The 27,950-nt window shown below is 42.9% G+C and overlaps 1 protein-coding gene across 1 annotated transcript in view; it reads right to left on the bottom strand.

Moving 5' to 3' along the window:
• Nucleotides 1-27,950, bottom strand: part of MYO1B (myosin IB) — a 135,568-nt gene that overhangs the window by 72,675 nt on the left and 34,943 nt on the right. Inside the window, 1 exon segment of the mRNA XM_064158273.1 lies at nucleotides 25,621-25,736. Within this exon segment, the coding sequence (XP_064014343.1) occupies nucleotides 25,621-25,736 (116 nt within the window).

The raw sequence follows: 27,950 nt of genomic DNA, 5'->3' as shown, positions 1-27,950 counted from the left end.
ATTCTTTATTCTGTGATAGTTCAGGAGCTTTGCATTCAGCTGCTAAGCATAAAGAGATCATGTATTTGTTTCAAACAACCTAGCCACACAGTGCTTTTTCAGCCAGTCACAGTCCCTTTAGAGAGAAGCAAGCTCTTTGTCATTAAAACTAAGCAGGGACACACAATGCAAGCAGTGACGATCATGCAAAGCCTTTTCCAGAGGCTCCTATTGCCTCAGTTTGAAAGGTTCCAACACTAAACCTACGTGTATTCATGTTAGTTCACATCTATTTATTTTTTGCTCAGGCAGCTCTATCTGGTGCCTCTGTCCTAAAATTCTACGGAGAGCATATCACATTGTCCCCAATTTAATCTTCACAACCCTATTTATACTTCCTCATCAGCATCAGACTCATCTCTTATTTGCTTATTTGGTTTCATCATGCTATCAGCTCAGCCATCCTGCAAGAGACCAGCATACCAAGTGAGTGCTATTCTGAAAAGGCTGGAAAAGAGATAAATTAAATCCCTTAACAGCTCCTTTGATAGGAGGTAATCACATCTTTCCCTCCCTCCCCATTTCCTGTGATGTTTATGTCATTGATTCTCCCCTCTTTGTGCATCTCGTCCTCTTTTTCTTCCTGCAGCACATCTGCCTCTCCGGCTGCAAGATCAACCTTGGGCTCTGCCTCTCTCACAGCTTGTCACCAACTCGTATTTTTTAAGGCACTAACCATAGAATCACAGAATCATTTTGGTTGGAAAAGACCTTTAGGATCGAGTCCAACCTTTAACTCTACCAAGTCTGGTGCTAAACCATATCCCTCAGCACCACATCTCTGCCTCTTCGAAACACCTCCAAGGATGGGGATTCAACCACCTCCCTGGGCAGCCTGTTTCAGTGTTTGAGAACCCTTTCAGTGAAGAAGTTTCTTCTGACAGCCAACCTAAACCTCCCCTGGTGCAATTTGAGGCTACTTCCTCTCACCACTAAACCACAGTTCGCCCAGCATGGCTGGTTAGGCTGTCCACTGAACAAACACCATCAAGGGCCATTAGTTCCTTTTGATACACATACTGAACTATAATTAAGACTGATCTCTCAAAACTTAAGACTGCTTGCTGCTGGAAGCATTTGAACTCAGTAGTTCATCTGGAGGTGAAAATGTGTTCAGGAGAAATTAACAGGCTGTAACCTATTTAGCGTTACAACCAAGCCCATCTGTGATGTGTCCAACATGCTGGAGAACTAACAAAATAAAATATTCTTCTGCTACTGCTGCTGTGAGACTGTGACAATTTCTGGCATCCACTTTACTCTCTGGAATCCAAACTACAGTAGCAATAACACTTCACCAGACTCTTTTACAGAACATATTTAGGAAATGAATAATATTTGTTGAACACTGCTGCAGATATACTTGTAAATTGAAGAGTACAACATGCTGCACTCGACAACATCTTATTCCAGCACAGATTACATTCCTTTTGCAAGGGAAAAAAAAAAACCAACAATAAAACCAAACCATAGCAATAGGACAAAAACGAAAGAAATAAAAGTGCACTGAGCATTCACAGAATGGCAACATAGTGAGGGTTGAAAGGGACCTCTGGAGAGCATCTAGTCCAACCTCCTTGATAAAGCAGGGTCAACTAGGATTTCAATGTCCAGGTGGGTCTGGAATCTCTTCAGAAAAGGAGACTCCACAACCTCTCTGGGCAGCCTGCTCCAGGGCTTCAGCACCCTCACAGGAAAGCTTTTCCTTATGTTTAGATGGAACTTTCTGTCATCCTGCGCTTGCCCATTGCCTCTTGTCTTATCAACAGGCACCACTGAAAAGAGTCTGGCCCTATTCCCCTGCCATTTAGATGTTGATCATGATTTACTCATAGGCCAGGATAGAGAATGTTAATATTAAGGCCATGGTTTCCATGGGTTTGTTTCTGAAATCAGCTTTCAGCAGGAAGACTGAAGATGCTGTTTAGTCTTACTGACTGGATGGCTCATTCTGTGCCTGCTGTCCTTCAAACAATCTCAGCCACCAACTACCTATGATTTCACTGCTGAAGCAACTTTCTTGGCAACAGTCTCACACCAGAAAATGAAGTCACCATCAAGCATAGAGAAAATATTCTGTCTGTTGATATACTGAATTATGAGTTAATCAGGTTAGCAACCACTCATAGAATCAGAGTGGTTTGGGTTGGAAGAACCTTCCTAAAGTTATCTAGTCCAACCCCCTAGCAGTCGGCAGAGACCTCCTCCACTAGATCAGGCTACTCAGAGCCTTGTTGAGCCTGAATATCTCCAGGGATGGGACCTCAACTTCCTTCCTGGGCAACCTGTTCCAGTGTTCCCCCACACTCATGGTAAAGAACTTCATATTTTCTGATACACTGAATTACTGTATCCCACCAGCCCCTGTCAAAATGTATTTTACTACTTGAGGTATTTATTAACTCTCTGCGCACCTTGTGCTTAGAAATACCAAATTATTTCTTTTTATCCTCCATCAATAGAGAAACTTAGAGTCTAATACTGCAACAAGGCCTCTGAATTTGGAGATGAAAGTGAGATTTCATCCAATTGTGGTCTTAGCCAATCTTCTCAGAGATGCTTGGCATACACTACCTTTGCCTCCAGTCTACACAATCCTGTAAAGCCTAAAAATTCACAAATATATAAAATATTAGCTACTAAAGGCAAAAGGGGAAAAAAAAAGTCAACTGATTTAAAAAGAAGTTTTGTGTATGCACTTACCAGAAGTTACCTAGCAGAAGTGTTCTAACATCTACCCCTGACACTTCAACCATTGCTCCGACACTTCAACCAGAGGGACCAGAATCAAGAGTGTATTTAACTAGGATTGTTTTGCCTTTCTGGCAAGGCATAAACAGCATTAGAAATGTTTATGTCAGAGCCTAAAGAAAGGCTTTTATCTCAAAGGAAAGGATCTACTCATTTGTCATGTTGAATTTTGTGTCACACTATACCACCTCACTGTCCTTTCTATCTATTGCCACCTTCTGTATTTACAATTAAAAAATTCATCCAAAACACACAACCTTGAGTCATTTGGTTCAAACTCCAATCGGTCCAAAATCATAATTTAATGAAATTCCTCATTTGTTACAACCATATGAAATAATTTCATTTAAGGACATTTTAGTTTTTAATGAGGCCACAAAGTCTCCTCCTATTTTTTCACCTTACAGCAACATTAATAGATTCACAGAATGGTTTAGGTTGGAAGGGACCTTAAAGATCACTTAGTTCCAACCCCCCTGCCATGGCCAGGGACACTTTCCACTAGGCCAGCTTGCTCCAGGCCTCATCCAGCCTTGCCTTGAACACGTTCAGGGAGCAGGCATTCACCACCTCCCTGTGTAACATGTTCCAGTGTCTCATCACCCTCACTGCCTAATCTCTAGTCAGGTACGGCCTCACAAGAGCAAAGCAGGAGTGGCAGAATGCCCTTCCTGCCTGCTGCTCTCACTGCTTTTGATATAGCCCAGCACACAGCTGCCTTCTGGGCTGCCAGTGACCATTGCTGGCTCATGATGAGGTTTTCATCAACTGGCACCCCCAAATCCTTCTCCTTGAGATTGCTCTCAAGCCCCTCCTCATCCACTCTATGTATTTGGGCTTCAGCATTGCCCCAACCCAGGTGCAGGACCTTGCACATGGCCTTGGTGAACTTCATGATCTTGGTTCGGGCCTACCTCTGCAGCCTGTCCAAGTCCCTCTGGATGCCATTCCATTAAGAGGCTAGGCTGTGTCAAATCACCATTTGCAACTCTAGGTTTAAACAACACACCACTCTTGGAGACACCTCCCTATTACAGAGCCTAAGTAAGAGTTTAGACCAGCTAGTAGTTTCCAAAGCAGTTATAAACCATGTGTTTCCAATCAGCTGCTGAGTGTGTCAGCAGCCTCCTTTACCATAACTTATAATAAGGCCTACTCTGACATTCAACTTTGCATGGAAGACAAAGACATTCTCCTACCACAACACACAGAAATATTCAGTGGAGCTCTCTTTTAGCTGAGCCTTAAGTATAGCAGCAATTTGAAATCCAAACGCCACCCACACCTTGCTCAGGAAGAAGACTTCTCTTTTACAGCAGGTCTTTTTTCAGCCACACAGCTCCAGATGGCCAGAGCTGTCACAAAGTCTTCACCCAAGAATTCTAACAAAGGGAAACAGTGAACAGGCCTCCAAGGGGCATTTCCAAAGGCCTCTGGTTTCAGCACAACAGCATCTCTGTGCTCTAACAAAACACTCAAGATCAGGAAGACACAGGAGCAGTCCCCACTCATTCACCCCAAAATAAGCACCAGCTGCTAGTGCTTCACTTGAAAAGGCAAGATTGCCTCAACAGTTACACCAGGTGTACAAAAACACCTGTTGTTGTCACAAATTCAGCTCCTGGGAGCAGCTAGTCTCTTCTCTCACCTTTTTCCTTTAAGCTGAAATCACAAGGATCAGTATTTGCCAGCTTTTGATACTATTTTCTGCTATCATTTTCACTCTTCCTCTCATTCATTAAGAGTAATTAGCTAGCGCTATCTTAATCTCCCCCTGATTGTTTTTATCATGCTATAATGCAATCAAATCCCTTCATCTCACCTTCACTGACTGTTGATTTGGTTCTGTTGATTTGGTTCATTCATAGCTTAATGCTGAGTTGCAAACGCTACTAGCTACTTTCAAAGGGAGCTAAGGAAAACTCTCTTCTCAGTCATGCCAATTCCTCATGAACCAGGGCCCTCACTTCTGCTCAGCTGTGTTTAATGCACCAGGGCTGCATTAAGAAGAGTGTGGCCAGCATGTGTAGGGGGATTCTTCTCCCCTTCTACTCTGCCCTGGTGAGAGCAGAAGATGGTACTGTCTCTTTCCATTTGTGTCCTGTGATGGGGTGAGAGGCAATGATACAAACTGGGACACAGCAAGTTCCACTCTAACATAAGGAAAATCTTCTTTGCTATGAGGGCAATGGAGCACTGGAACAGGTTGTCCAGAGAGGTTGTGGAGTCTCCTTCCTTGGAGTCTTTCAAGAGCCATCGGGATGCATTCCTATGTGGCAGGCTCTAGGTGACCCTGCTTTGGCAGGGGGTCAGACTTGATGATCTTCTTCCAACCCCTACCATTCTGTAATTTTGTGAGTCTAAATGCACTGGCAGGATACTCAAAGATAGTGCTTATCACAGAAATAGATAATGTAGAGCTAGACAATGGGCAGACTTGATGAACTTGGAGATCTTTTCCAATTGCAGCAATTCTGTGATTCTATGAAAGCCTGTATGCCATATCAGACTAAAAGTACAGCAGTAAAACTGTATTTTAAAATAAATCTAAACGAAGTGCAATTTCTATTAATACTTTCACATTTAATCAAGAGCGTAACTTAAATTCCTTTTTTTCTGCATTCACATAAGGGCTCTGCAACAGGGCAAACAGATCATTTGCCCCTCTCACAACAGAGTGGAAAAACTTCTGAATCACAGTTTGTTTGGGTATACAAATTACTAAGAAACCTAAGCTCGAAACAGTGGAAGCACATTTTCTGAAGGGCTTTCAGGTTTTACATGGTACTTGCTCTATATGTTCCCCCCACCCACTGAAGCTCAGTGGAAACTTCACCGCTGAGGAAAAACAACCCTCAGAGGTTATTTATAGTACCAGCTCAGAGTGCAGAATCATTTCATCTAATTGCCTTAAGGATAAAAAGTGTACTCCCATTTTCCATCATTACAAATCATCTCATGCTCAGCACTTTGACACACTTAAAAAGAAAAGGTTGATTAGCCTGCCGTGAGAGTGAATAAAGTAACAGCTAAATGGATAGAGCATCAGTCACCAGAGACCTCCCTAGGCAAGCAGCTGCTCTTTGAGAAATACCAATCTGGAGAAAAATAAACCCATTTTGAACACAGGGATAAAGAGATGGGCCAAAAGAGATGGGAAAAGGCTTTCCCCCTATTGATATTCTCCCAGTTTTGTTTTCCTGGTAAGCAACCCGTTTTATCAATAGTACCATGATCATTAACAGGCACAACAGAAGGGTACCTCCTGCCTACGCTTCCCCACTTTGTTATTCCCATTAGCAATGTGATGTTAGTGGCTGCAGAATAAAGCCCAAAGCTGTGTAATGCAGCCCACTTGATATGTAAGAAGCAGCCATAATTAAGGAAGGAAAGGGAGAGAGGGGAAGCAAGGGAGAAGAGAACAAAGTCACTCTTGATACTCAAGAGTAAAACACTTGAAAACACAGCCTAACATTAAGCCAGAGAGATTTCTTCTCTGTGCCAGAAGACTGGGAATATAATATACCCTCTCATGCCTACAGACACTTTGCAGGTTCAGCAGAAGTCAGCATTCTGAGCTCTGGACAAAAAGAAGAAAAAGTTCTTTCTGAAAATCTTGTCTTTCTCAAGATGAAGCAGATTTCAGACATGTCCAATGGACTTTGCCTCAAAAATCTCCCTGCAGAGAGCACCAGACAGTGTTTCTTCTTTACATACTATGTGTGCTCAACCTCACACCACAGCCCAGTCTGTCCCGGATCCTTTGTGCTCTCATTTCCACTCCATGTGAAAGCTTTGTCAGTTAGGGAAGTGACCAAAACTAACAGTCAAAGAAAAAAAAAAAAGTGATTTTTGGAAAACTAACAGTGGCCATTCCCCAGTCAAAAACACAGTCTGATTTTCTGCCTATTTCAACTATACCCAAGACATCATTTTATAAGGACTTGCAGTGATAGGATGAGAGGGAATGGCTTTAAGCTTGAGAAGGGCATATTTATACTGGACATTAAGAAAAAATTCTTTCCAGTGAGGGAGGGGAGACACTGGAACGGGTTACCTGGGGAGATTTATGGATGCCCCCTCCCTGGAGATGTTCAAGTCCTGGTTGGATGAGGCCTTGAGCAAGCTTGTAGTGGAAAGTGACCCTGGCCATGGCAGTGGGGCTGGAACTAAATGATTTTTAAGGTCCCTTCCAACCTAAATCATTCTGTGAATCTATAAATCTCTTTGGAGTTGCTCATTAAAGAAAAACAAGAGATGTCTCTCAGCAGGAGCCTGCAACTCAATTGTTGCATTGTTTTCCTTCAGCTTACAGAAAACAGGATCTCTGAAATTGAGGATGAAGGTGCCACTTTCTACTCAAAACTACAAAATGAAACCCTTCTTCTAACCTTTAGTAAATACTTAGCAAGCCCAGGAAGCATGCCCAAATCACATTCAGAAGTTGAGCCCTGTATGCTGGCAGTGAAATGTGCCCAGTAGACTACTGAGAGAGCAACCTGGGCACAGCTTCAAGGCTGCATCCTCCAAAGTATGGTGGCAGATCAGTACAGCAGATAAAGCTTTGATGCTGCAGATAAACAAACCAACAGGTCTATCTTCTGCTATGCTAACATGTTAAGCACAGAAAGCCCACTGGGGCATAGCAGATCAAACTAAAGTGGACCAGAGCCAGCTGTACACACCATAAACACCTGCAGCTGAAGTCAAACAACAGGTACAACTCGTGACTTAGTTTGCCTGAGGCAGGGAATTAAAATAGTGTCTGCTGTAAATAAGAGTTCAAAGTACATATATGCATTAACCAAGGCAGGGGAGATGCAAATCATCAGCTGTTGAAAAGAGCAGCTTGGCTTGGATTCCCTCCTTGACTAGTCCCATTCCCTGGAATGACATCAGCTGCATAACTATCACCTCCTCAACTATGGGTCTAGCAGGAGTGGATAACTCCCACTTCTGAGGCATAGCATTAACCAGATGAGTTTGTAACCCAGAAAAAGGCACTTCTGCCTATAGAAGCGTTAATTTTACTGGGCTACGACACCCCTGAAGAGAGGTCCAGGAAGTGTTTTCTAGTTTTTTATGAAAAGTCATATTTAATGTAGTTTATTTCCTAAGATAAATCAGCATTTTCAGGTCTGACTTAATGACCACCTAAACCAGCCAACTCCTTCCACTCAGTGGTTTTACCACAAAAGAATATGCTGAGTCTTTTTGGTAGCCATATTCTGTGTCATAAGCTCCATAAATAAGTATGAATACGTATGAAAAGTATGGACTTGAAGGGTGGACCACTCACTTCCAGCTCTCTTTCCCAAGTAAAGTAGCTCTTACGAATGCCTGGACATAGCTCAGATGAGTTTCTGAGAGCTTATTAGTTCAGATACAACATAGAATCATAGAATGGTTTGTGCTGGAAGGGATCTTGAAGGTCATCTAGTTCAAATCCCCTTGCCATGGCCAGCGACACCTTCCTCTAGACTGCTGGAGGGACAACACAGACTCCTCCACACAATTCAGTGTGAATCCCACTGGAGACCTTTATTGTTGGTTATGACCCCGTTTATATAGTCTTAAACACAGCACACATACCTACACATCAGCATAATCTAGGCAAGTACTGCCCAGTCTTTTACATACATCACACCTTGTTTTTCCTCTTAGCCAGATGTCCCACTATCTTTCCTCCCTCATGGGAGGTGCCCTGAAGCTGTGGGAATGAAAGTTAAATGCTTAAGCACTGCTTGCTATTATTCCCTCTCACACTGCATTCCCACAATTCCCCCTTTCCGTTTTACAACAAAGGCAGAGTTTATTATCTATTGCAGGGTCCTTGGCAAAAGGCTAACAAACAGCACTTTAAACATTACTACACAGAGGACCAACAAAACAGCAGTTTCTGTCTTTGCCAATGAGTGCATCTAGCCTTTGAACTAATAACAGAGTTCGATGGCTGCTCTATTTTGCAGAGGTGCCTGCCTCACCAAAAAGGATTGCTGAAAGCTTGTGAAACAGCATTTGCTTGTTGCACTAACCCAATTCATTAAGCATGGGAGTGTGGCTAAAGCTTGTTCAAAAGTTACCCCTAGCATAGTATCAGGATAATGCCGCTATCATCCTATGCATGCACACTTCCTGTTGTTCATTTATGTTTATGGGTTACAATCATACAACATCCATATCCCAGCATACATTTCAATTTCTTGCTATAGTGTCCACAAAGCCCTCTGAGCAAGACTTCTGCTCACTGCCAAAAGCAAGGTGGACATAAGCTGGCATCCACCGAAGATCTGTAGGCAACATAAGCAAATACATTCCTCCCCTGTACTAACAAATCTATTGGTCTTTTCTAGGATGAATCTCTCTATGTGATTTATCTGGAGAATTCCCCCTTTCTTCTTCTTTTTTTTTTTTTTTTAAGACAAGTGTGTTAAATTAGCATAAGCAGGTGTTAAGTATGCTGCAATATTACCGGGAATGCTTCTCTTGTAAAATGATTGTACATTGTGTGCTGTGTAGGCAGCTCTGTTATCCATTTTAATTTCTAAGCATACAGCTGCATAGGTGTGATGGCACCTTTTAATAGCTGCAATGGTCTGTAGCAAGCCATTGTTTAAAATATGAAGTCATTTTATGTATTTGCTATAGAAAGCTAGCATGCTGCAAGTGAAATCTCAGCGTGTGTGAAAACTGAATCAAATAATCTTTGCCATATTAACTTTGCCAGTCTGTTGTAACAAAAACTGTTCCTTTGTTGTTTTTTTTTTTAATCTTGACATGATCCTTATCCTAAAGTACTAACATTGATATTAAAAATAATAATTTAAAAAAATCCTATAATATCCCTATTCTGAACTCTTGACCTTAACTATGCTAGCACTAGAAATCTAAGGGAAACAAAAAAACTAGGTAAAACCTATTGAATCGATACTGACAAAAAACAAAAGTATTTTATAGTACATAGCATGCTTTGAAATACTATAGCATACAGAAAAAAAAAAATCAGTCATTCTAAAAGAGAATTATTAACCTATAAACTTACAACTTATCCTATTCAAATTACTCCAAACTTATTCCCATTATAATATTCCATTATAATTACTAACCACTTATCCTAATCTATTACAATTACCAAGTACTGAACATAGTTTATTCTAATTAGTTAAGCCTTATTATAATTACCCATTATTTACTATTTATTATTCCCATTGTTCCTATACCCCCATTCATAACACCTATTACCATTGGTATTACTGACACTATGTATCCGCCTTTGCATTCCCCATACTTACCATTGTGAATCTTACACATATCAAAAACACCTTATCCATTAACTTTTATACTCTATGATCTATAACAATCAAATACTAAAGACATTATCAGGATTTTCACTTGCAAAACACTAAAATGTTCTTTACCACTAGAATACAAATGCAACACTGCCACTTTAAGAGACAAACAGCTCCTGCAGAAAGTAAACACTAGAAAAAAAGGGAGGGGGGCAAAAGCCCCAGCTGTGCCGGGCTATGCCAGGGAAAATGACAGCCAGGCGAAGGTTGGGGGGGAGTCAAGCCACACTGGGCTGAAGCCTGCAAAGAAACTAAACAGAGATTCAGTTTCTTATGAAACTGAACAGAGGGGGAAAACAGACAGTTAACAGTCACCCAATTTTTCAGAACTTTTGAGTCTTTAACAGCGAATTCTGTGATGTGATGTGAGACAGAGGGGGCTTGCGGCCAGATGGCCCTGCAATGTCGTCTCTCTTGTTGCTGAAGGGGAGCAGTGCTTGCTGCAGGATCAGCTTCTCCAGCTTGGCCCTCAGCAGTCCCAGGCAATGCCAAATGATCTCTCTTCTCGGGTGCCCGTTGCAATGGTAGACTTCTATCTTATTTCCACAGCATGCACGCTGCAGCCCGCTCACAGTCTTGTCACACCGGCTCTTAGCTGGGGCTACTCGACAACTGCAGTCGTCCCCTTTGCTGCGAATTCTCCTTCAAGATTATGTCGTGGGTCACCACATGCTGGCAGGACAAACACGGACTCCACACAATTCAGTGTGAATCCCTCCAGACCTTTATTGTTGGTTATGACCCTGTTTATACAGTCCTAAACATAGCACACACACCTACATATTAGCATAACCTAGGCAAGTACAGCCCCGTCTTTTACATACATCATACCTTGTTTTTCCCCTTAGCCAGATGCCCCATTATGTTTCCTCCCCCATGGGAGGCATCCTGAAGCTGTGGGAATGAAGGTCAAATGCTTATGCACTCCTTGCTATTATTCCTTCTCACATTGCATTCCTAGCCTAGACCAGGTTGCTCAAGGCCTCATCCAACTTGAACACCAAGCTAATCTGTCTGTTCAGTCTATAAAATGGCATTTGCTTGAGTTTGTGTGTGAGATTTGGAGATCCATATCCATTGTTTTCTTTCCACAAGTGGTCAAAGCAAGAAATGAAAGGCCTTCTTCAGACTGCTCAAACACCAGGCTTCACTTCAGCCCACAGGGGCTACTTCCAAGGACAATGTGTTTTTTTTTTTCTGGCTGATCTGCTGATATTTAAGAAAGATATCAACTACAGTTTTTTTTGGTCCTGTGGACACATCCTCACTAACAATCATTCTGAAGTAATTACCATCAGATGCAGACTGCACTCAACAACAACATCAAAAAATTCTCTAGTATATTAACTTGGCCTGAACTAGAACCAGAACTTGCATTAAAGCTGATTAGTAGTTTTGTTTTTCTCCCCTACCCCAACAGTCTCTCTCCCTTATTCCCTTTTCTTCCCTTAGGGAAGACAGAGGGGTCCATAGAGAGCATCTGTCACTTGTCTAGTGGCCAGCCCAGCCCTAACTCTTGACAAAAGGAAACCGTACAAGAAAAATGCAGATTTGAACTAATTTACTGAAATGACTACAATTAAGCTGCCTTTGTAGTCAGGCCTTTGTTTGCAAACCCCAGTCCCTGCACTCATATTTATTCAAACCAGAATTGAAAGACTGTGACAGACAGTAAATATTCAACTTCCTGCTTCGTAACATGAAAGAAGCTTATCTTTAATAACCCAAATTACATTACCCATGACGTACTCTGAGTTGAAAAATAGGAGAATTTTGCAATCAGTTGCCTACAAGAGATTTGAACGGAAAACATTCTGCCACTGCTGGTGGTACAAGAGCTGGGATTTTACTGAGGAAGATTTCTTGAAGGCTTTTGCCTTCTTTAAGCTGCATCTAAGACCATGACAAAGGCTCCTAACGTAGCAGATGGGCATTTCCTGGTGTGCTATAAAAGTGCTACGAACAAAAAGACAAGCAATAAACACAAGGAGACACTTCGACAGCTGCTGTTAACAGTAATTTGAAATCCTAGATCTTAAAAGAGAGTCATGCCACCGGTTCAGGAAAGGCATAATGGAAATCCTGGTCCATGTACAGAGTGTGCATAAAATGGGATTCCTCCAATTTCTGACAGAGCTTGTACCTGCCCTCACTCTTCAGTCTGCCTTGAAAAAGTGAAACACAGCAGCATGTCCTTTGTAAGTACTTCTCATTCTTGTACATGTGCAAGAAGTCCCCAAATCACAGAATGTTAGGGGATGGAAGGGACCTTGAAATATCATTCAGTCCAAACCCCCTGCCAGAGGAAGACCACCTAGAGAAGGCCACACAGGAATGCATCCAGGTGGGTTTTGAATGTCTCCAGAGGACAATCCACAACCTAATGAAAACAAAAATCACAGAAGCATAGAATCATAGAACGCTTTGGGTTGGAAGGGACCTTAAAGATCATCTAGTTCTACCCACTCCTAACATGGGGAGGAGAGACACCTCCTACTAGACCAGGCTGCTCAAGGTCCCATCCAACCTGTCTTTTAACAATTCCAGGCTTGGAGCTACCCCAAATAAAGCTATTGGATCCTTTCTTTAAAATTAAGTTACATTTAAAGAAGCATTCAAAAATGTTTTTATTTCCAAGTCCTACCATAACCAGTCCATTTTCTAGCCTCGTTTTGTCACTCAGCACAAAAAAAAGAGGCTGAACTTTCTACCCTAGATTGACAAAAAGAGAGCTGGAAGAACTGTTTGAAGATTGGAAGGGGACAAAGAGCAGTTCTATGTGGATAATTTTGGAGAACTGCATTATCAAGTTAACAAATTACTGCAAGCCCTTCCCTTGATTCAATTAAGTGCCTACTTCATTCACGAAATCCAGTCCCACTGAATGGTTCTCTGTATACTGGAAGGATTTGACTTTGTGTGACAATGTGAATTAATGTTAAAGAAAAGCCAAAAAAGCTCAGCATTTTATGTCCTAAAATTATCAATGGCATAATATGAACATCAGCCAGAATGCTCCAGTTCCAGGAAAATGAGAGAAATGGGAGCTGGCAAAAAAAAATGAGTGAAGTTTAGACTACTGGAGAATTAACACACATCTCCAACAAGCCAACATACATCGAGGGTTTTTCTCCTTACTTTTAAATAGTCTTTGCTCCAGCTATCAAGCCAAACATAGACTGTAACAAATATACTCAGCTGCAAAAGAATGAAAAAAGAAGAAGAGGGAAAGAGCATCACAGGTAACTAAAAGCATTTGATTGTCAGTGCTGAGCATGGCTGAAGTCAAATGTGAAAGTATGCTGTACACAGAGGTACAGTTCTGCAAACAAAGTGATTTTGCTGAGGCGTTAAGCCAGCAATTAATTGAGGAAGGATGCCCCAAGATTGTTTTCCTTTGTATACCATGACAACGACTACAGAAACATATGGAACAGATCTCTAGTTAAGTGTTCCCCTTACAAACTCACTAGGTTTTAAAGGTACCTAACACTTGCTTTTTTCCAAGCTTCTTCCAGACATCCACTGGACATGTGAAGCTTGACTAGGACCACACACAGCTCTCCAAATGAAAAGCTGATGATGCTAAGGGACATGGTTTAGCATCAAACTCGGTAGAGTTAGATCATGGTTGGACTCAATCAACTTAAAGGTCTTTTCCAACTAAAAGGATTCAACTGGAGCCAGATGGATCCAGCTCAGACAAGAGAGCCTCTGGCAGTGGGCATCCAATTCTGGGCTCTGCAGTTCAAGGAGGACAGAGAACTACTGGAGAGAGTCCAATGGAGGGCCACAAAGATTCTTCAGTGGACTGGAATATATCTCTTACAAGGAAAGGTTGAGAGACTTGGGGCTGTCTGGCCTGAGATGAGCAGCCTGACAGGGGATGTTCTCAAGGCTGACTCAATATGTAAAGGGTAGGAGCCATAAAGATGGGGCCAGACTCTTCCCAGTGCTGACTAGTGACAGAACAAGGGACAATGGGTACAAACAGAATCACAGAAACATTCAGATTGGAAAAGACTCTCAGGATCACCAGTCCAACCAACAACTCTACAAGGTTCACTATAAACCATATCCCCAGACACCACATCCAAACAAGTTACACAGGAGGTTTTGCTTGAGCTTAAAGAGAAAATTCTCTATGAGTGCCAGAGCTCTGAAGCAGGCTGCCCAGACAGGTTGTAAAGTCTCCTTCTTTGGAGATTTTCAAAACCTGCCTGGAAGCATTATTGTGCAAGCTGGCCTGGGTGACCCTGTAATAGCAGGGCAGTTGAACTAGACGATCTCCAGGGATCGCTTCCAACTCCTACCATTCTATGACTTCAGGAGCTGTGACTGGCAGTAAAACCAACTGGCATGGGTGTGGAGACCAAAATAAATTGTGAGCCAGTGGAGCTGGTGCTTCTGAATAATTCTGTCACAGCAGAATATGCTGCTGTAACTTCTGAGAGATTGAGATATGCCAGATGCAGAACCAGAGGAAGAGTCTTCTCTAGTTCTGGGGTATTTTGGTTGGCAGTTTTGGCAGTTTTGTCTCAATGCTTTTTATATCCCCTGTAGTCTATCCCCTTCTTAGGCTAGGAAGTGTTTAAAGGCCACAACAGCACAAAAATCCACCTGGACCCCACGCTGCAAGATCACTTGATGTCTGGGGAAGCCCGTGCATAGGCAGATCCAGCAAGTCCATCCTGCCCAAGCTGCAGTCCTGTGGTCACACATACCATAGCACCACTTCAAATGGAAAAGACACTTAAGATCATCAAGTCCACCCAGTATCTAACTCTAATTGATGCTAAACCAGGTCCCTCAGCAGCAGATCTGTGTCTTCGAAGCATCTTCAAGGATGGGGATTCAACCACCTCCATGGGAAGCCAGTTCCACCATTTGAGAACTCTTACAGTGAAGAAGTTTCTTTTAATACCCAACCTAAAACTCCTCTGGTGCAACTCTGAGGACATAGACCTGATGGAGTGAGTCTGGAGGAAGGCCACAAAAATTATCAGGGGGTTGGAACACCTCTACTATCCTCCATTCCTGGAGATCCTCAAGATGAGGCTCAACAAGGCTCTGAGTAAACTGATCTAGTGGAGGATGTCACCTTTGACTGCAAAGGTGGTTGGACAAGATGACCTTTGGAGGTCCCTTCCAACCCAAATCATTCTATGATTCCATGATTTTATGATTCAAGTATCTGAAGGGGACCTACAGGAAGGCTGCAAAGGGACTGTTTGCAAAGGCCTGCAGTGACAGGATGAAGGGCAATGGTTTGAAATGAGAGAAGAGCAGATTTAGACTGGATGTTAGAAACAAGTTCTTTACCATGAAGGTAGTGGAACACTGGATCAGTTTCACCAGGGAGGTAGTTGAGGTCCAATCTCTAGAGGTTTTGAAGGCCAGCAAGGCTCTGGGCAATCTGATCTAGTGGAGGATGTCCCTGCTGACTGGAGAGGGGTTGGACTAGATGAATTTGGAGATCACTTTCAACCCAAGCCATTCTGTGATTTCCTCTCATCCTTAAATTGTTGCTCAGGAGAAGAGATTGACCCCCACCGGACTCAATCTTCCTTTTAGATAGTTGTAGAGAGGTAGAAGTGGCCTCTGCTTTCATGTGGGAAATCCCACATCTGGGTCACTGACAGCAGAATGACAGCTCCAGTGCCACACAAAAAGAATTTCAATGTCCTTTTCATTTCTTAATTTGGGCAGTGCTACTTAGAGGAGTCATGGAAAGGCTCATGCTAATGAACTTTGAAATCCAGTCTAAATGTCACTCCAGATCATTTTAAAAATTAATATAAAGCACAACATTCATCTATACCCTGCTTTTCCAAGCTGCTTCCTGGGTGGTGGGTGCATTTTTTTGGAACCTCCTTATAGCCACATGGCCTGCTATAAATCAGTTCCTCTATCATTATGCTCTATGACAAATTTTCATGCCATCTAATACTGGCAGCAAACAAGCAACCTCTGTTCCTGTCAGTAAGAATCTGGTCACCTCTGAATAGTAGGGGAGGAGGACAGATTTAGACTGGAGATTAGGAAGAAATTCTTGACAGTGAGGCTACAGAGACACTGGAGTATGTTGCCCAGGGAGGTGGTGGATGCCCCCTTCCTGGAGGTGTTCAAGGGCAGGTTGGATGAGGCCTTGAGCAATGTCCCCATGGCAGGGAGTTTGGAACTAGATGATCTTAAAGGTCTTTTCCAATCCAAACTATTCCATGAATCTATGAAGCACTGGGGTGAGAGGGCTGCATTATCTGCTATCCAAGCCAACTAAAAGAGCCCTTCTCAAACTTCAGAAGAAAGCTAAATGTATTGTTGCATGCAAGAGAAACTTTGTGCCCTAAGTCTTCAAGATCTCAAATTACTTCCAAAATGCTCTTCAGAGAATCAGAGGGCCATTTAAACATGGCCACATCACAAATGCCTTCCTCAAAACTCTTCTCAGAAGAACTTCTAAGGTCTTCCACCAAGTGTATAAAACAGGAAGCTGTGCATTCCATGAGTGATGCGCCTGCAGATTGATAGAAAAGGCTCTTCTCAATCACCAAGTCTTTAGGACTCTTGAAGCAAGTGTGATGCTTCATCCCTTTTTCATTTATATGCTTGAGAGATTTACATACATGGCTACACCATATCCAGTACTGCCTCACTGCAGACGTTAAGTAATAAGCCTGAATCCCTCCAAAATAAGAGCTCAATATTCCCTGTAGGGCTTTCCCCCACCTTTTCCCAACTCATTCCTAGCATGGATCTAATGATTTGGTACTAGCAGTACTTCCTAATTGCTATTTATGACTTCTATCAGCCACATTCCCTCCCTGTCCAGTAGTTAATTTTGCCAACTAACCTCTGAAGTGATCATCTTCCTTCAACTCTAAATCTCTTCTGAAAGAGGCTCTTTGCTGCGCCACATGACTAAGTCCAAAGACTGAGTCTTTGGAGAAGAGGAATTATTAGGAGTAAGAACAAAAGGTCTGTAAAAAGAGGATACTGCAAGGTGAACTAAATGATTCAAGGGATTGAAAAAAAAACAAACACAACTCCCCAGAAGAATCCCCCCAAAATGAAAGCAAATGAAGATGAGGAAAGGACAAACTGAAGAGGAAATGCTAAAATAAACATACTGGGGCAACAAAGGACACTAACTACAGCACAGGCTCTCATTCCACCAGCCCTTTCTTCAACAAATAAAATTAGCTACTGTCTGTCTTAAAACTCTGCTGCCAATGGGGAAAAGCTTACTTTGATACACAGGCAAAAACTATCCTTCACAGCTGGGGCTTTATCATGCCTTTCAGACAAAAATATTTACTTTAAATCAAGGAGGAAAAAAGACTCACTGTAACCTTGGTGTTTCCAAAGACATGCAATCCTGAAATGCCAGTGAAAAAAAAAAGCCAGAAGCAAAAAATATAATTTCTATATTCACTGCTTACCTTGGCTCAAGCTTTGAGAGGGGAACAGCAAATTGTATTGTCAGAGTAATTGCAGATATTCACAGAATAATTTTTCCCTATAATTAGTACTACTGAAATGGGGGACACAGGCAAGTTTCTCATTCCTGTATTTTAACAGGCACCAGGTTGATATGTTTTCACTTGTATCTTATGTAAAGACAAGTTGGATTTCAGAAGTTGCCTGTGAAGGTTTGAGTCTCTCAGTTTCAAACATATTAATGCAAAACTGTTGTCCCTTCAGAAATACTTGACTTAAAAGAATTAATAACAAGTATATAAAGATACTGAGCAGAATTGCTTAAGATGAATTCATTAGTAGTCTAATAAAAGCTATCGCTAGGTATTTTCCTGCTGCCCCAGTTACTACCATAAATACCTCAGTGCACAGTTGAAGATGCACATTGACTCTGAACTCATATTTATTTGTAGCTCATCATTAGCATTAGAGTGATCAGGCATTGGAACGAGGTGGCCAGGGAGGTGGTTGAGTCACCAAACCTGGATGTGGTGCTTGGGGATATGGTTTAGGGTGAACCTTGTAGAATAGAGTTATTTGTTGAACTTGGTGATCCTGAGGATCTTTTCCAACCTGAATGTTTCTGTGATTAGCAGTAGAGTTGCTTCTATTTTCTCCCTCACCTTAAAGTAATCTGTGATTCTTCTGAAGTAAGCAGCTAACGCATTTCACAACATAAAGGGGAATAAAAAGCCACATGCCAGTCTAACTCTCAGAGATGGAAAGGTACTATTGGCAAGGAGCCAATGTTAAGCACAGAATCACTCAGAATCCCAGCATGGTTGGGGCTGGAAGGGACTCCTGGAGATCATCTAGTCCAAGTCCCTGCTAAAGCAGCGTGACCCAGGATCTCAAACTCCAGATGGGTTTGGAATCCCTCCAGAGAAGGAGACTTCACAACCTCTCTGGGCAGCCTGCTCCAGGGCCTCAGCACCCTCACAGGAAAGGAACTTTTCCTTCCTGATGAAATACTCCACTTCTCAGTTTTAGAGAATCCCAGAGTGATGAGGGTTGGTAGGGATCTCTGGAGATCGTCTAGTTCAAGCCCCTGCTAAAGCAGAGTCATCCACAGCAGTGGGTCCAGGTGGGTTTGGAATCTTTCCAGAAAAGGAGACTCCACAGCCTCTCTGGACAGCCTGCTTCAGTGTTCTTTCCCCCTGAAAGTAAAGTATTTCCTTCAGTCTAGGTGCAACTTCCTGTGCCCCAGTTTGTATCTGTTGCCACTTGTTCTGTCACCGGCCACCACTGAAATGAGTTTGGCCCAGTCCTCTGGACCCCCACCCTTTAGCTATTGCTCAGCATTGAGAAGATCTCCTCCCAGGCCTCTCTCCTCCAGGCTCAACAGCCCCAAGTTTCAGCCTCTCCTCACAAAGATATCCTTCAATATCTCTAGCCTCTGCTGCACCCTTTCTGGTAATTCCCTGTCTCTTTTGAACTGGGGAGCCCACCCCTGGACCCAGAACTGCAGATGTGGCTTCATTAGGGTAGGTGTTTAGATGGGAAATCTAAGAAAGCACCTACTCCACAATCACTCAAAGCAAATCTGTCAGTGGTCACCAATAAACAGTACAAGCTATTCATTTCCTACTGCCCTCACTTCAGGAATGCCAGCAGCTGCCCTTGCCATAGGTGGAAGGCAAAGTCTACTAGCAAGATAGGAAGTTTGGTTCTCTCTCAAGTCCCACAAGGTAAGCAAAACAGCAATTATATCTACTGAAAGAGGAATTGCATCAACTGAAAGAGTAGCACAAAAGTGTAAAGTCTGTCCAAATCAAGCAGCAAACTGCTTGAGCACTGAAAAGTCATACTCTGCCCTTTCAAGTCAGAGGCAAGTTTGATCCTGCCCTGCAGATAGACAGAAGCAACAAGATTAACAAAACATTGGGAGGAAAAAAAAAAACCACAAACAATTGGACAGCTTAGTAAACTTCCTATTTCAGCTATGCAAATAGCCACAGACTATGAAAACAAATGTTTCAGGAGACCTAGAAAAGAAACACTTTATTACACGGTGGTGTATTTAAAGAGGAATGAGCTATGAAAATAACACTTCTTTGATCAAATTTTATATTATAACACCATCCAAAACGACCTGGCCAGAAACTTTCCTCCAGCATTTCAGCTTCGCCACCCAATCAAAGCCTGTCTGTGACCCTACTCTAATTTCCAAAGACCATTAAAGATAATAACACTGCTCAAACCCTGCAATTAAGTATTAACTATCATCACTGCAAGCATCTGTCACTCTCAGACGCTCCTAAGGAAACACTGGGCAGATGACCAAATGGTGACTCCCCATCTCTTTCAGATTAGGGCTCAGAAAAGACATCCACAGATTTTTTTCACTCCCATAGAGATTCTTAGATTTGCAGAAGGGACCTTCGAGATCATCTAGTTCCAGCCCCCTGCTAGACCAGGTTGCTCAAGACCATGGCCAGCCTGGCTCTGAACATTTCCATGTAGGGGGCACCCACCACTTCTCTGGGCAACCTGTCACAGTGTCTCACCATCCTCACTGGAAAGAGTTTCTTCCTAATCTCCAGCATGCATCTGCCCTCCTCAAGCATCAATTAATTTCCTCTCATCCTATCACTACAAGCCCATGTAAAAAGTTCCTTCCCAGCTTTCTTGTAGGCCACTTCAGGTACTGGAAGCCTGCTCTTAGGAGCTGCAAGGGTCCTCTGGAAATCATCTAGTTCAAACCTCTGCAAAAGCAGGGTCACCCACAGTAGGTTACCTAGAACTGCAATGTGCAGGCGAGTGTGGAATCCCTCCAGAGAAGGAGATTCCACTACCTCTCTGGGAAGCCTGATCTAGGGCTTTGGTGCCCTCAGAGGAAAGGATTTTCTCCTCATGTTTAGGTGAAACTTCCTGTATTCTAGTTTATATCCATTGCCCCTTGTCCTGTCACTGAGCACCACTGAAAAGAGCCTTGCCCCATCCTCTTGCCTCCTGCCCTTTAGCTCAGCATTGATTAGATCCTCTCTTTGGCTGCTCTTCTCCAGGCTGAACAGCCCCAGGTCTTCCTCACAGAGATGCCCTTCAGCATCTTCATAGCCTTTGTTAGACTCTCTCCAGTAGTTCCCTGTCTCTCTTGAAGTGGGAAGCCCAGAACTGGACCCAGTACTCCAGAACCTCAAAGCAAACCTTTGCTGGGTACTTTTTATAATAAAATTGTTTGTGTTTTTGTAGCTAGGGCCAGTAACAAAACTAGATTGAATACTTGTACAAAGGAGATGCTGAAATAAGAAAGAAATTATACATCATTTTCTTTCCAGACACACTTCATAAGGAAACAAATACATATGACCTAGAAACAGTCAAGGGTTTTGCCCTGCTCAGGATTATGCAATAGAAACCAAGAGTCCATTCCCAAAGCACACTTCAATGGTACAGTGGGCTTAGCTACAACCAGCTCTTCTGAAGATGCCATGGCTCAGTGGAGACTTACACATCAAAGAGAAACAAGTATGCACATCCCCCCCAAATCAACATGGGGCTTTTGACCCCCACGTCAGAAGAAATGCCACAAATTGCCATTTGTCTCACAGCATCTCTTCATTAAAGTTCCTTAGCAGCTAAAAAAAACACAACATCTTGAAGACTGCAAGGGCTTTGCAGAAGTGTAGCAATCTCCCCAGATATGCCTGAACCCTGCTTTTAACAGCAGCATGCTACTCCCAGATCAGTCAACCCTAGAATTAGCTGCATCATCGCAAAGCTGGGATGATGACAGCTCTGCCCCAAAGCCAGATCTTGGCCCACACTGGCCAGTGTGGCAGGCAAGCACTCTGCTGGTGAACAACAGCTTGGCTGCAGTGGGACTGTGTGACAACCTTGTAAGCTCACTTCATGGTCTATTACCAAGCATTCAAGTCCCAGCTCTACTTTCACAGAGTGAGCAGCTCAACTGGCATGAAGACTTAGTGTCCACCACAAGGCACTGTACATTAAACAGTCTGAAAAGTTGTTCAAGCTTGCCAGAGATGACATAAGGCAGCCAATATAGTACTTATTTTATTCACCTACAATATGTGAGAGGTATCTCTTGGAGATGGTGAGAAGTTTACCAGTTTTTAGCAGGGACAAAAGTGACTCATAAACACCTGCAGGCAGCTGGAAAGAGAAGCAAGGTGGCCATCAAGTAAGATAATTTTATATTTCTACAGCTTGAAAGGAAAACAAAACCCATGGCATCTGCAAAACAAACAACAACAAAGATTATTTCCTAATCCTGTATTTTTAGGTATTTTGTCTACTTGGCTGTCAGAAGACAAGTTTTTCATACAGAAGCAATTCCAACTGAAAAAAAAGAACCACTTAAATTGTGCAGAGATTCTATTTGTCCAGGACAACCTAGTATTACACTTTCCATTTTCTGGCACTCTATCCAAATGTGCAAGGAGAATTTGTTACTATCGTACTGTTGAGACGTCCTAACACAAGTTAAAATTCAGTATTTTCTGACTCAGATTCACTGTTCTTAAAGAAATTTCTAGTGTTTGCACTCCAGACACTCTTACTCTGAGATCACAAATCCCAGCACAGTATGGGTTAGAAGGGACCTCTGGGGATCATCTGGTCCATTACTCCTGCTAAAGCAGGGTCACCCACAGCAAGATGCCCAGGATCACAATGGCCAAATGGGTTTGGAATGTCTTTGGAGAAAGAGACTCCACAACTTCTCTGGGTAGACTGCCCCAGCAAAGAAGTATCTCCTTCTAAGTTGAATTTCTGGAGTACCAGTTTGTGCCTACTGCTTCTTGTCCTCAGTAGGCATGCTTGAAAAGTCTGTCCAATAAGTACTGAGAAGATCCCCTCTCAGGCTGCTCTTCTCCAGGCTCAACAGCTCCAGGTCTCTCAGCCTCTCCTCCTCACAGAGATGCTCCAGGCACCTCAGCATCTTTGTAGCCTCCGCTGGACTCTCTCCAGTAGTTCCCTGTCTCTCTTGAACTGGGGAGCCCAAAACTTGACTCAGTCCTCCACTGAGTGGTTTCACAAGAGCAGAGGAGAGGGCAAGGAGAACCCCCCACTCTTGAGCTGCTGGCCATGCTCTAATTAATGCACCTCAGAATCCCACTGGCCTTCTTGGCAACAAGAGCACATTGCTGGCTCATAGTGAACTTGTCCACCAGCACTCCTAGGTCCTACTGGTGTTACCGAAAACATACTAACTTTCAGATGTCAGACAAACTTTAACTCCCAGATTTCATTTTTAACACCTTTTCTCATATGACAGGAAATTTTATGCAGCCAAGCTAAGTCAGCAGAGCAGAAAGTTCTTTTAGCAAGCAACCTGAACACAGCTAGAGTTCAGATCCAAGGAACTCCTAGAAGCTTACACAATCCAATTAACTCACTGTTTGCATTTCAGTCAATGGACCAGGCAAAATTACAGAGGAAGTGTGAAGGCAAAAAAAATTTGTCAGACCAAAATTAATTCCAGAACTCTGTCCACACATCATTTCCTTTCAAACTAAAAGCTAAGATTGAAGGAAGATACATAAACTTATGACCACATCAAGACACTTATTTGACCTTAATGTCACCGCGGTGATGTCTAAACAAGATCAAGTGGTTACTGCAACACACAGACTCTGAAGATCAGGTACCATATTTTCAGCCATAGCATCCACACTTGTGATCAAAATCTTGTGCTATTATGGACTGGGCTTAACCATGTTACATTAACCTCAATAATATAGGTGGTGTCAGCTCTCTATAATCACAAGGCAAGGTCTTTGACTTCTTTGCCATATGGAAAGGAATTAAAGAAAGGAAATGGAAGTCGGAATAAGAATCACAGAATCGCTCAAGTTGGATGGGACCTCTGAGATCATCTATTCCAAACTCCCTGCCTTAGGCTTTTGACTCAAGGCCTCACCCAATCTGGCCTTAAACACCTCCATCGAGGAGGAATCCACAACCTCTAGGGGCAAACTGTTCCAGAGTCTCACCACCTTCATACCGAAGAACTTCTTCCTAAGATCCAGTCTAAACCTACTCTCCCTCAGCTTAAAACTGTTCCCCCTTGTCCTGTCACTGGACATCCTTATGAAAAGCCCCTCTCCAGCCTTCCTGTAGGATCCCTTCAGGTACTGGATGGCAGCTATAAGGTTCCCCCAGAGTCTTCCCTTCTCCAGGCTGAATAAGCCCAGCTCCCTCGGCCTATCCTCATAGCAGAGGTGTTTCAGCCTTGGATCATCCTTGTAGCCCTCCTCTGGACTCAGTCCAACAGCTGTGTCCTCCTTATGCTGGTGACACCAGTTCTGGATGCAGTATTTGAGGTGAGGTCTCACAAGAGCAGAGTAAAGAAGAAGAATCATCTCTCTTGCCCTGGTGGCCACACCCCTGATGCAGCCAAGAGATAATAACCTACTTCCCAGTTTTCTATTCCTAAAATTAGGGTTGGAATTGACATAATATTCAAATCACATGTTGCAATATTATACATTATTTATAAAAACATATTTGCAACCTATATTTTAGCCTTAAAGCTTATATTATATATTCATCACAGTGTGGCTGCTTTCTCAGAATGGGCTCATTTCCATGCAGCCCAGAGGAGAGAGAAGACCAGAAGTTCCTTTTCCTACAGTTACCATTCAGGCATGTTCAATGTTTGTGAATTCATCATTCACAAATTCACAGATTGCATCAGGTTGGAAGGGACCTTTAAAGGTCAAATGCCCCTGCAGTCAACACAGAAACCTCCAACCAGAAAAAATGGAACAGGTTGCCCAGGGATACATCAAGTCTGATCTTGAATGTCTCCAAGGACAGGGCCTCAACCACATCCCTGGGCAGCCTGTTCCAGTATTTCACCACTCTTATTGTAAAGAACTTCACCCTGATGTCCAACCTAAATATGCCCTGCTTCAGTTTCAAACCATTGTCCCTCGTCCTACCACTCCAAGCCTTTCTAAATAGTCCCTCCCCAGCCTTCCCGTGGGTCCCTGTCACATATTGTAATGCAGCTGTAAGATCTCCTTGGAACCTTCTCTTCTCCAGACTGAACAGCCCCTGCTCTCTCAGCCTGTCTTCACAGGAAAGGTCCTCCAGCCCTCTGATCATTGTGGTGAGATTCATGACTTTTTTTTCATTTGTTTTCATTGTGCAAAGAGAAATTAAGGGTTTTGGATACCAGACTCAAATATATCTAACATCTAGAGGCTTTCACAAGGTAGTCTGGACTTTGGAAAAAACAGATTTTCTTGAAAACAGACCACTTTACAGTGCAGTAACAAAGGCTGCTGCTAACAATCACAGAAAAATACCCTGAACTGCACATACCAAGATCTAGATACACCAAATGGAAAGAGTAGCTCATCTTGAGTGCTGTGCTCAATTTTGGGCACCACAGTGCAGGCAGGACATGGAGGCACTGGAGTGGGTACAGAGAAGGGCTGCTAAGCTGGTGAAGGGTCTGGAGGACAAGTCATGTGAGGAGTGGCTAAGGGAACTGGGGCTGTTTAGTCTACAAAAAAAAGGAGGCTGAGAGGAGACGTTATTGTTCTCTTCAACTATGTGAAAGGAGTTTGTACAGAGGTAGGCCCTGATCTCTTTTCACGTGATAGAATGCGAGGGAATGGCCCCAAGTTGCACCAGAGGAGAGATTTAGGCTGGACATTAGGAAAAAATGTTCATGGGAAGGGTTGTCAGGCACTGGAACAGACTGCCGAGGGAGGTGGTTGAATCACCACCCCTGTATGTAGGTAGGTTTAAAAGCCATACAGACCTGGTCCTTGAGAACACGATGTAGTGACAGACTTAGTGGAGTGACTGAAATGGCTGGACTTGATCTTGGAGGTCCTTTCTGGCCTGGATGATTCTATGATCTCAACTTCTCTTTAAAATAAGGATGAACTAATGACTTATTTTGGGGGAGTGGTGGCATGCTTTTTGTTTGCTTTAATGAAAACCAACATTTTGAGGAGAGAGACAGCTGGCACCATCTGTTTCAGGCCAGAATGAGAGCTCAGATTTTTTCCTCTGTACTTACATGTGAGGACTGAGTTCGTAGAAGTTGCGGTTCCTGTATTCTTCCACTTTCTCTGGAGTATAAATGGGTAGAGATCTGTAGGGGTTTATGGATATCACCACGCTGCCAATGTACGTCTGTTGAATGAAAACCAAAACATTACTGTGGATATTGCTTTTTAACCTACCTCTGCTGCTTACAGAGTATTCTCCCATTTAAATCCTTATGCAGAAGCAAACAAACAAAAAAGCATAGCAATGAGTAAATCTGTACCTACATTCTGAAACACCCTCTAGGTCTCTCCCAACAATCACTGGTGGGCACCAAATTCTATACAACTGAAAGCTTCCTACAAACTCTTTAAAGGAAAGCCCAATTGTACAATTCTTCTGTGACTAATTTAGTTGAGGCAAAGAAAAGAGATTTTCATGAAGATCTGACTCCATCTGCATGGCAAATATCACAGAAGCTTTGCTGCAGCCCTTGGGCAATGTACAAAACCATCTAAGGGCAAGGATGGAGCTGGACTGCGCTCCCTCACCCAAGGAGGAGCAAGACACCACCTTTTCAAAATCTCAAGCACAGAAGAGCTTCACAGAGAAGAATCCTCAAGGCTAACATCCTCTGATAGTTTTCTGACAAAGGAGGGATTTACTGTCAAGATCCAAGTCCTTATTCCTCAGGAGGTGCGAAGTATAACTTTTATTTCTAGATTCTAAACATACTGGCAATTACCCTGGGAAAGGTGATGGAATAATGAGTTACTTTACTCTGTTAGATCTCATTTACCACTGAACTGGTGAAGACTGACACTACACCACGATTGCCATGTCAGCACACAACACAATCACCTTGCCTTCATCAAGCCTACTGAAGGGTGTCCCACAACTCTCCACATCTCCCTCCCTCTGCAAGGGCTGCATTAGAACACATTGAGTGGCAAAAAGTGCCCAAAACCTATTCAGCCTGTCTGAAGATATTGAATAAAGATTAATCAACATCCAAGTGTTTGGTATCTCTTTCCACAACCATGAAATAACCAGAGACTCGCTGCGAGGGTGTAAAGGCTGTACACAAAAGCCACAGGTTCCTGTTATCCTCCTCTTTCCTCTACAAAAGAAAAAAACTTTTATTTACTTCTTTTTAATAGTTCTATTATTTTAAAGCATTCTTTTCCAGTGATACCTTCTACCTTGGATTTCTCCCCACATTTTTTTCTTACAGGAAAGGTCTGTAACAGGGATTTTCAGATGGGCAGTGAGATACACTAAGCTCAAGTTACTCATCAACAGGTAGAGCAGAGCACTCACTCCCTTCCAGAGATGTAGTCACAAATTAGAAGTATTAATTGATGCAACCTTTCCCTACCTAACTTTCATGTCCAAAGCAATTTTCTGCTAAATACCAACTAAATTTAGTCCCAAGCAGGAAGCTGAGAGTGCAAAATTTGCCACTTCCATAGCATGCACATCTACAGGCAAGCTGTGAACTCACATGACATTTTCTGTGCTAGTTAAAACAGAGATGACAAACTAGGCTGCACTGATAAAACAAGTGGCATGAGTTTTCCAGGTGCTTCTTGTAGCTCATTCTTCTAATGTTTACTACCCACTCCATGAAATAGATGCTGTCACTGTTGACAATGCATCATGGAACTGCTGCTGTGCTGAAACACAAGGCTTTGGTTTGGGATTTGGACTAACTGGGCTCAAGACTCACCATTTCTAAACAACAGATACTTTCTCCTCTCCTTTGGAACAGAGCAGAAGCCTTCTGCAAAGCATTGCATAGAGTCACAGAATATATCTAGCTGGAAGAGACCTTCAAGCTCATTCAGTCCAAACCTCAAACCAGCACTGAAGGGTCAACACTAAGCTGTGCCCCTAAGTGCTAGGTCCACAGGCTGCTTCAGCACCTCCAAGGATGGTAACTCCACCACTGCTCTCAGCAGACCACATTTGAGAACCCTTCCAGAAAAGAAATATTTCCTAATACCCAACCTAAACCTCCCCTGGTGCAGCCTAAAATCATTTCCTCATAGGCATCTGGGTTCAGAATAGACCAAACATCCCAGAAACAGGCTGGTTTCCCACCAAGAACACATGCAGGGTGCTGCAACAGCAACAAACTTTGACGGCGATTTACACAGAATGGTTTAGGTTGGAAGAGACCTTAAAGATCATCTGGTTGCAGACCTCCATAATCAGGAGGGATAGCTCCTACTAAACCAGGTTGTCTTGAAAGCCTTCACAGCTTCTCTGGGCAACCGGTTCTAGTGTCTCACCACACTCAACAGGGAAGAATTTCTTCCTAATGTCTGATCTAAATTGTGCTTCCACATCTTGGCAGTC

This window comes from Pogoniulus pusillus, chromosome 2 (assembly GCF_015220805.1).
Source record: "Pogoniulus pusillus isolate bPogPus1 chromosome 2, bPogPus1.pri, whole genome shotgun sequence".
NCBI lineage: Eukaryota > Metazoa > Chordata > Aves > Piciformes > Lybiidae > Pogoniulus > Pogoniulus pusillus.
Note: the sequence above shows the minus strand (reverse complement) of the source record. Positions and strands in the feature narration are given on the sequence as shown.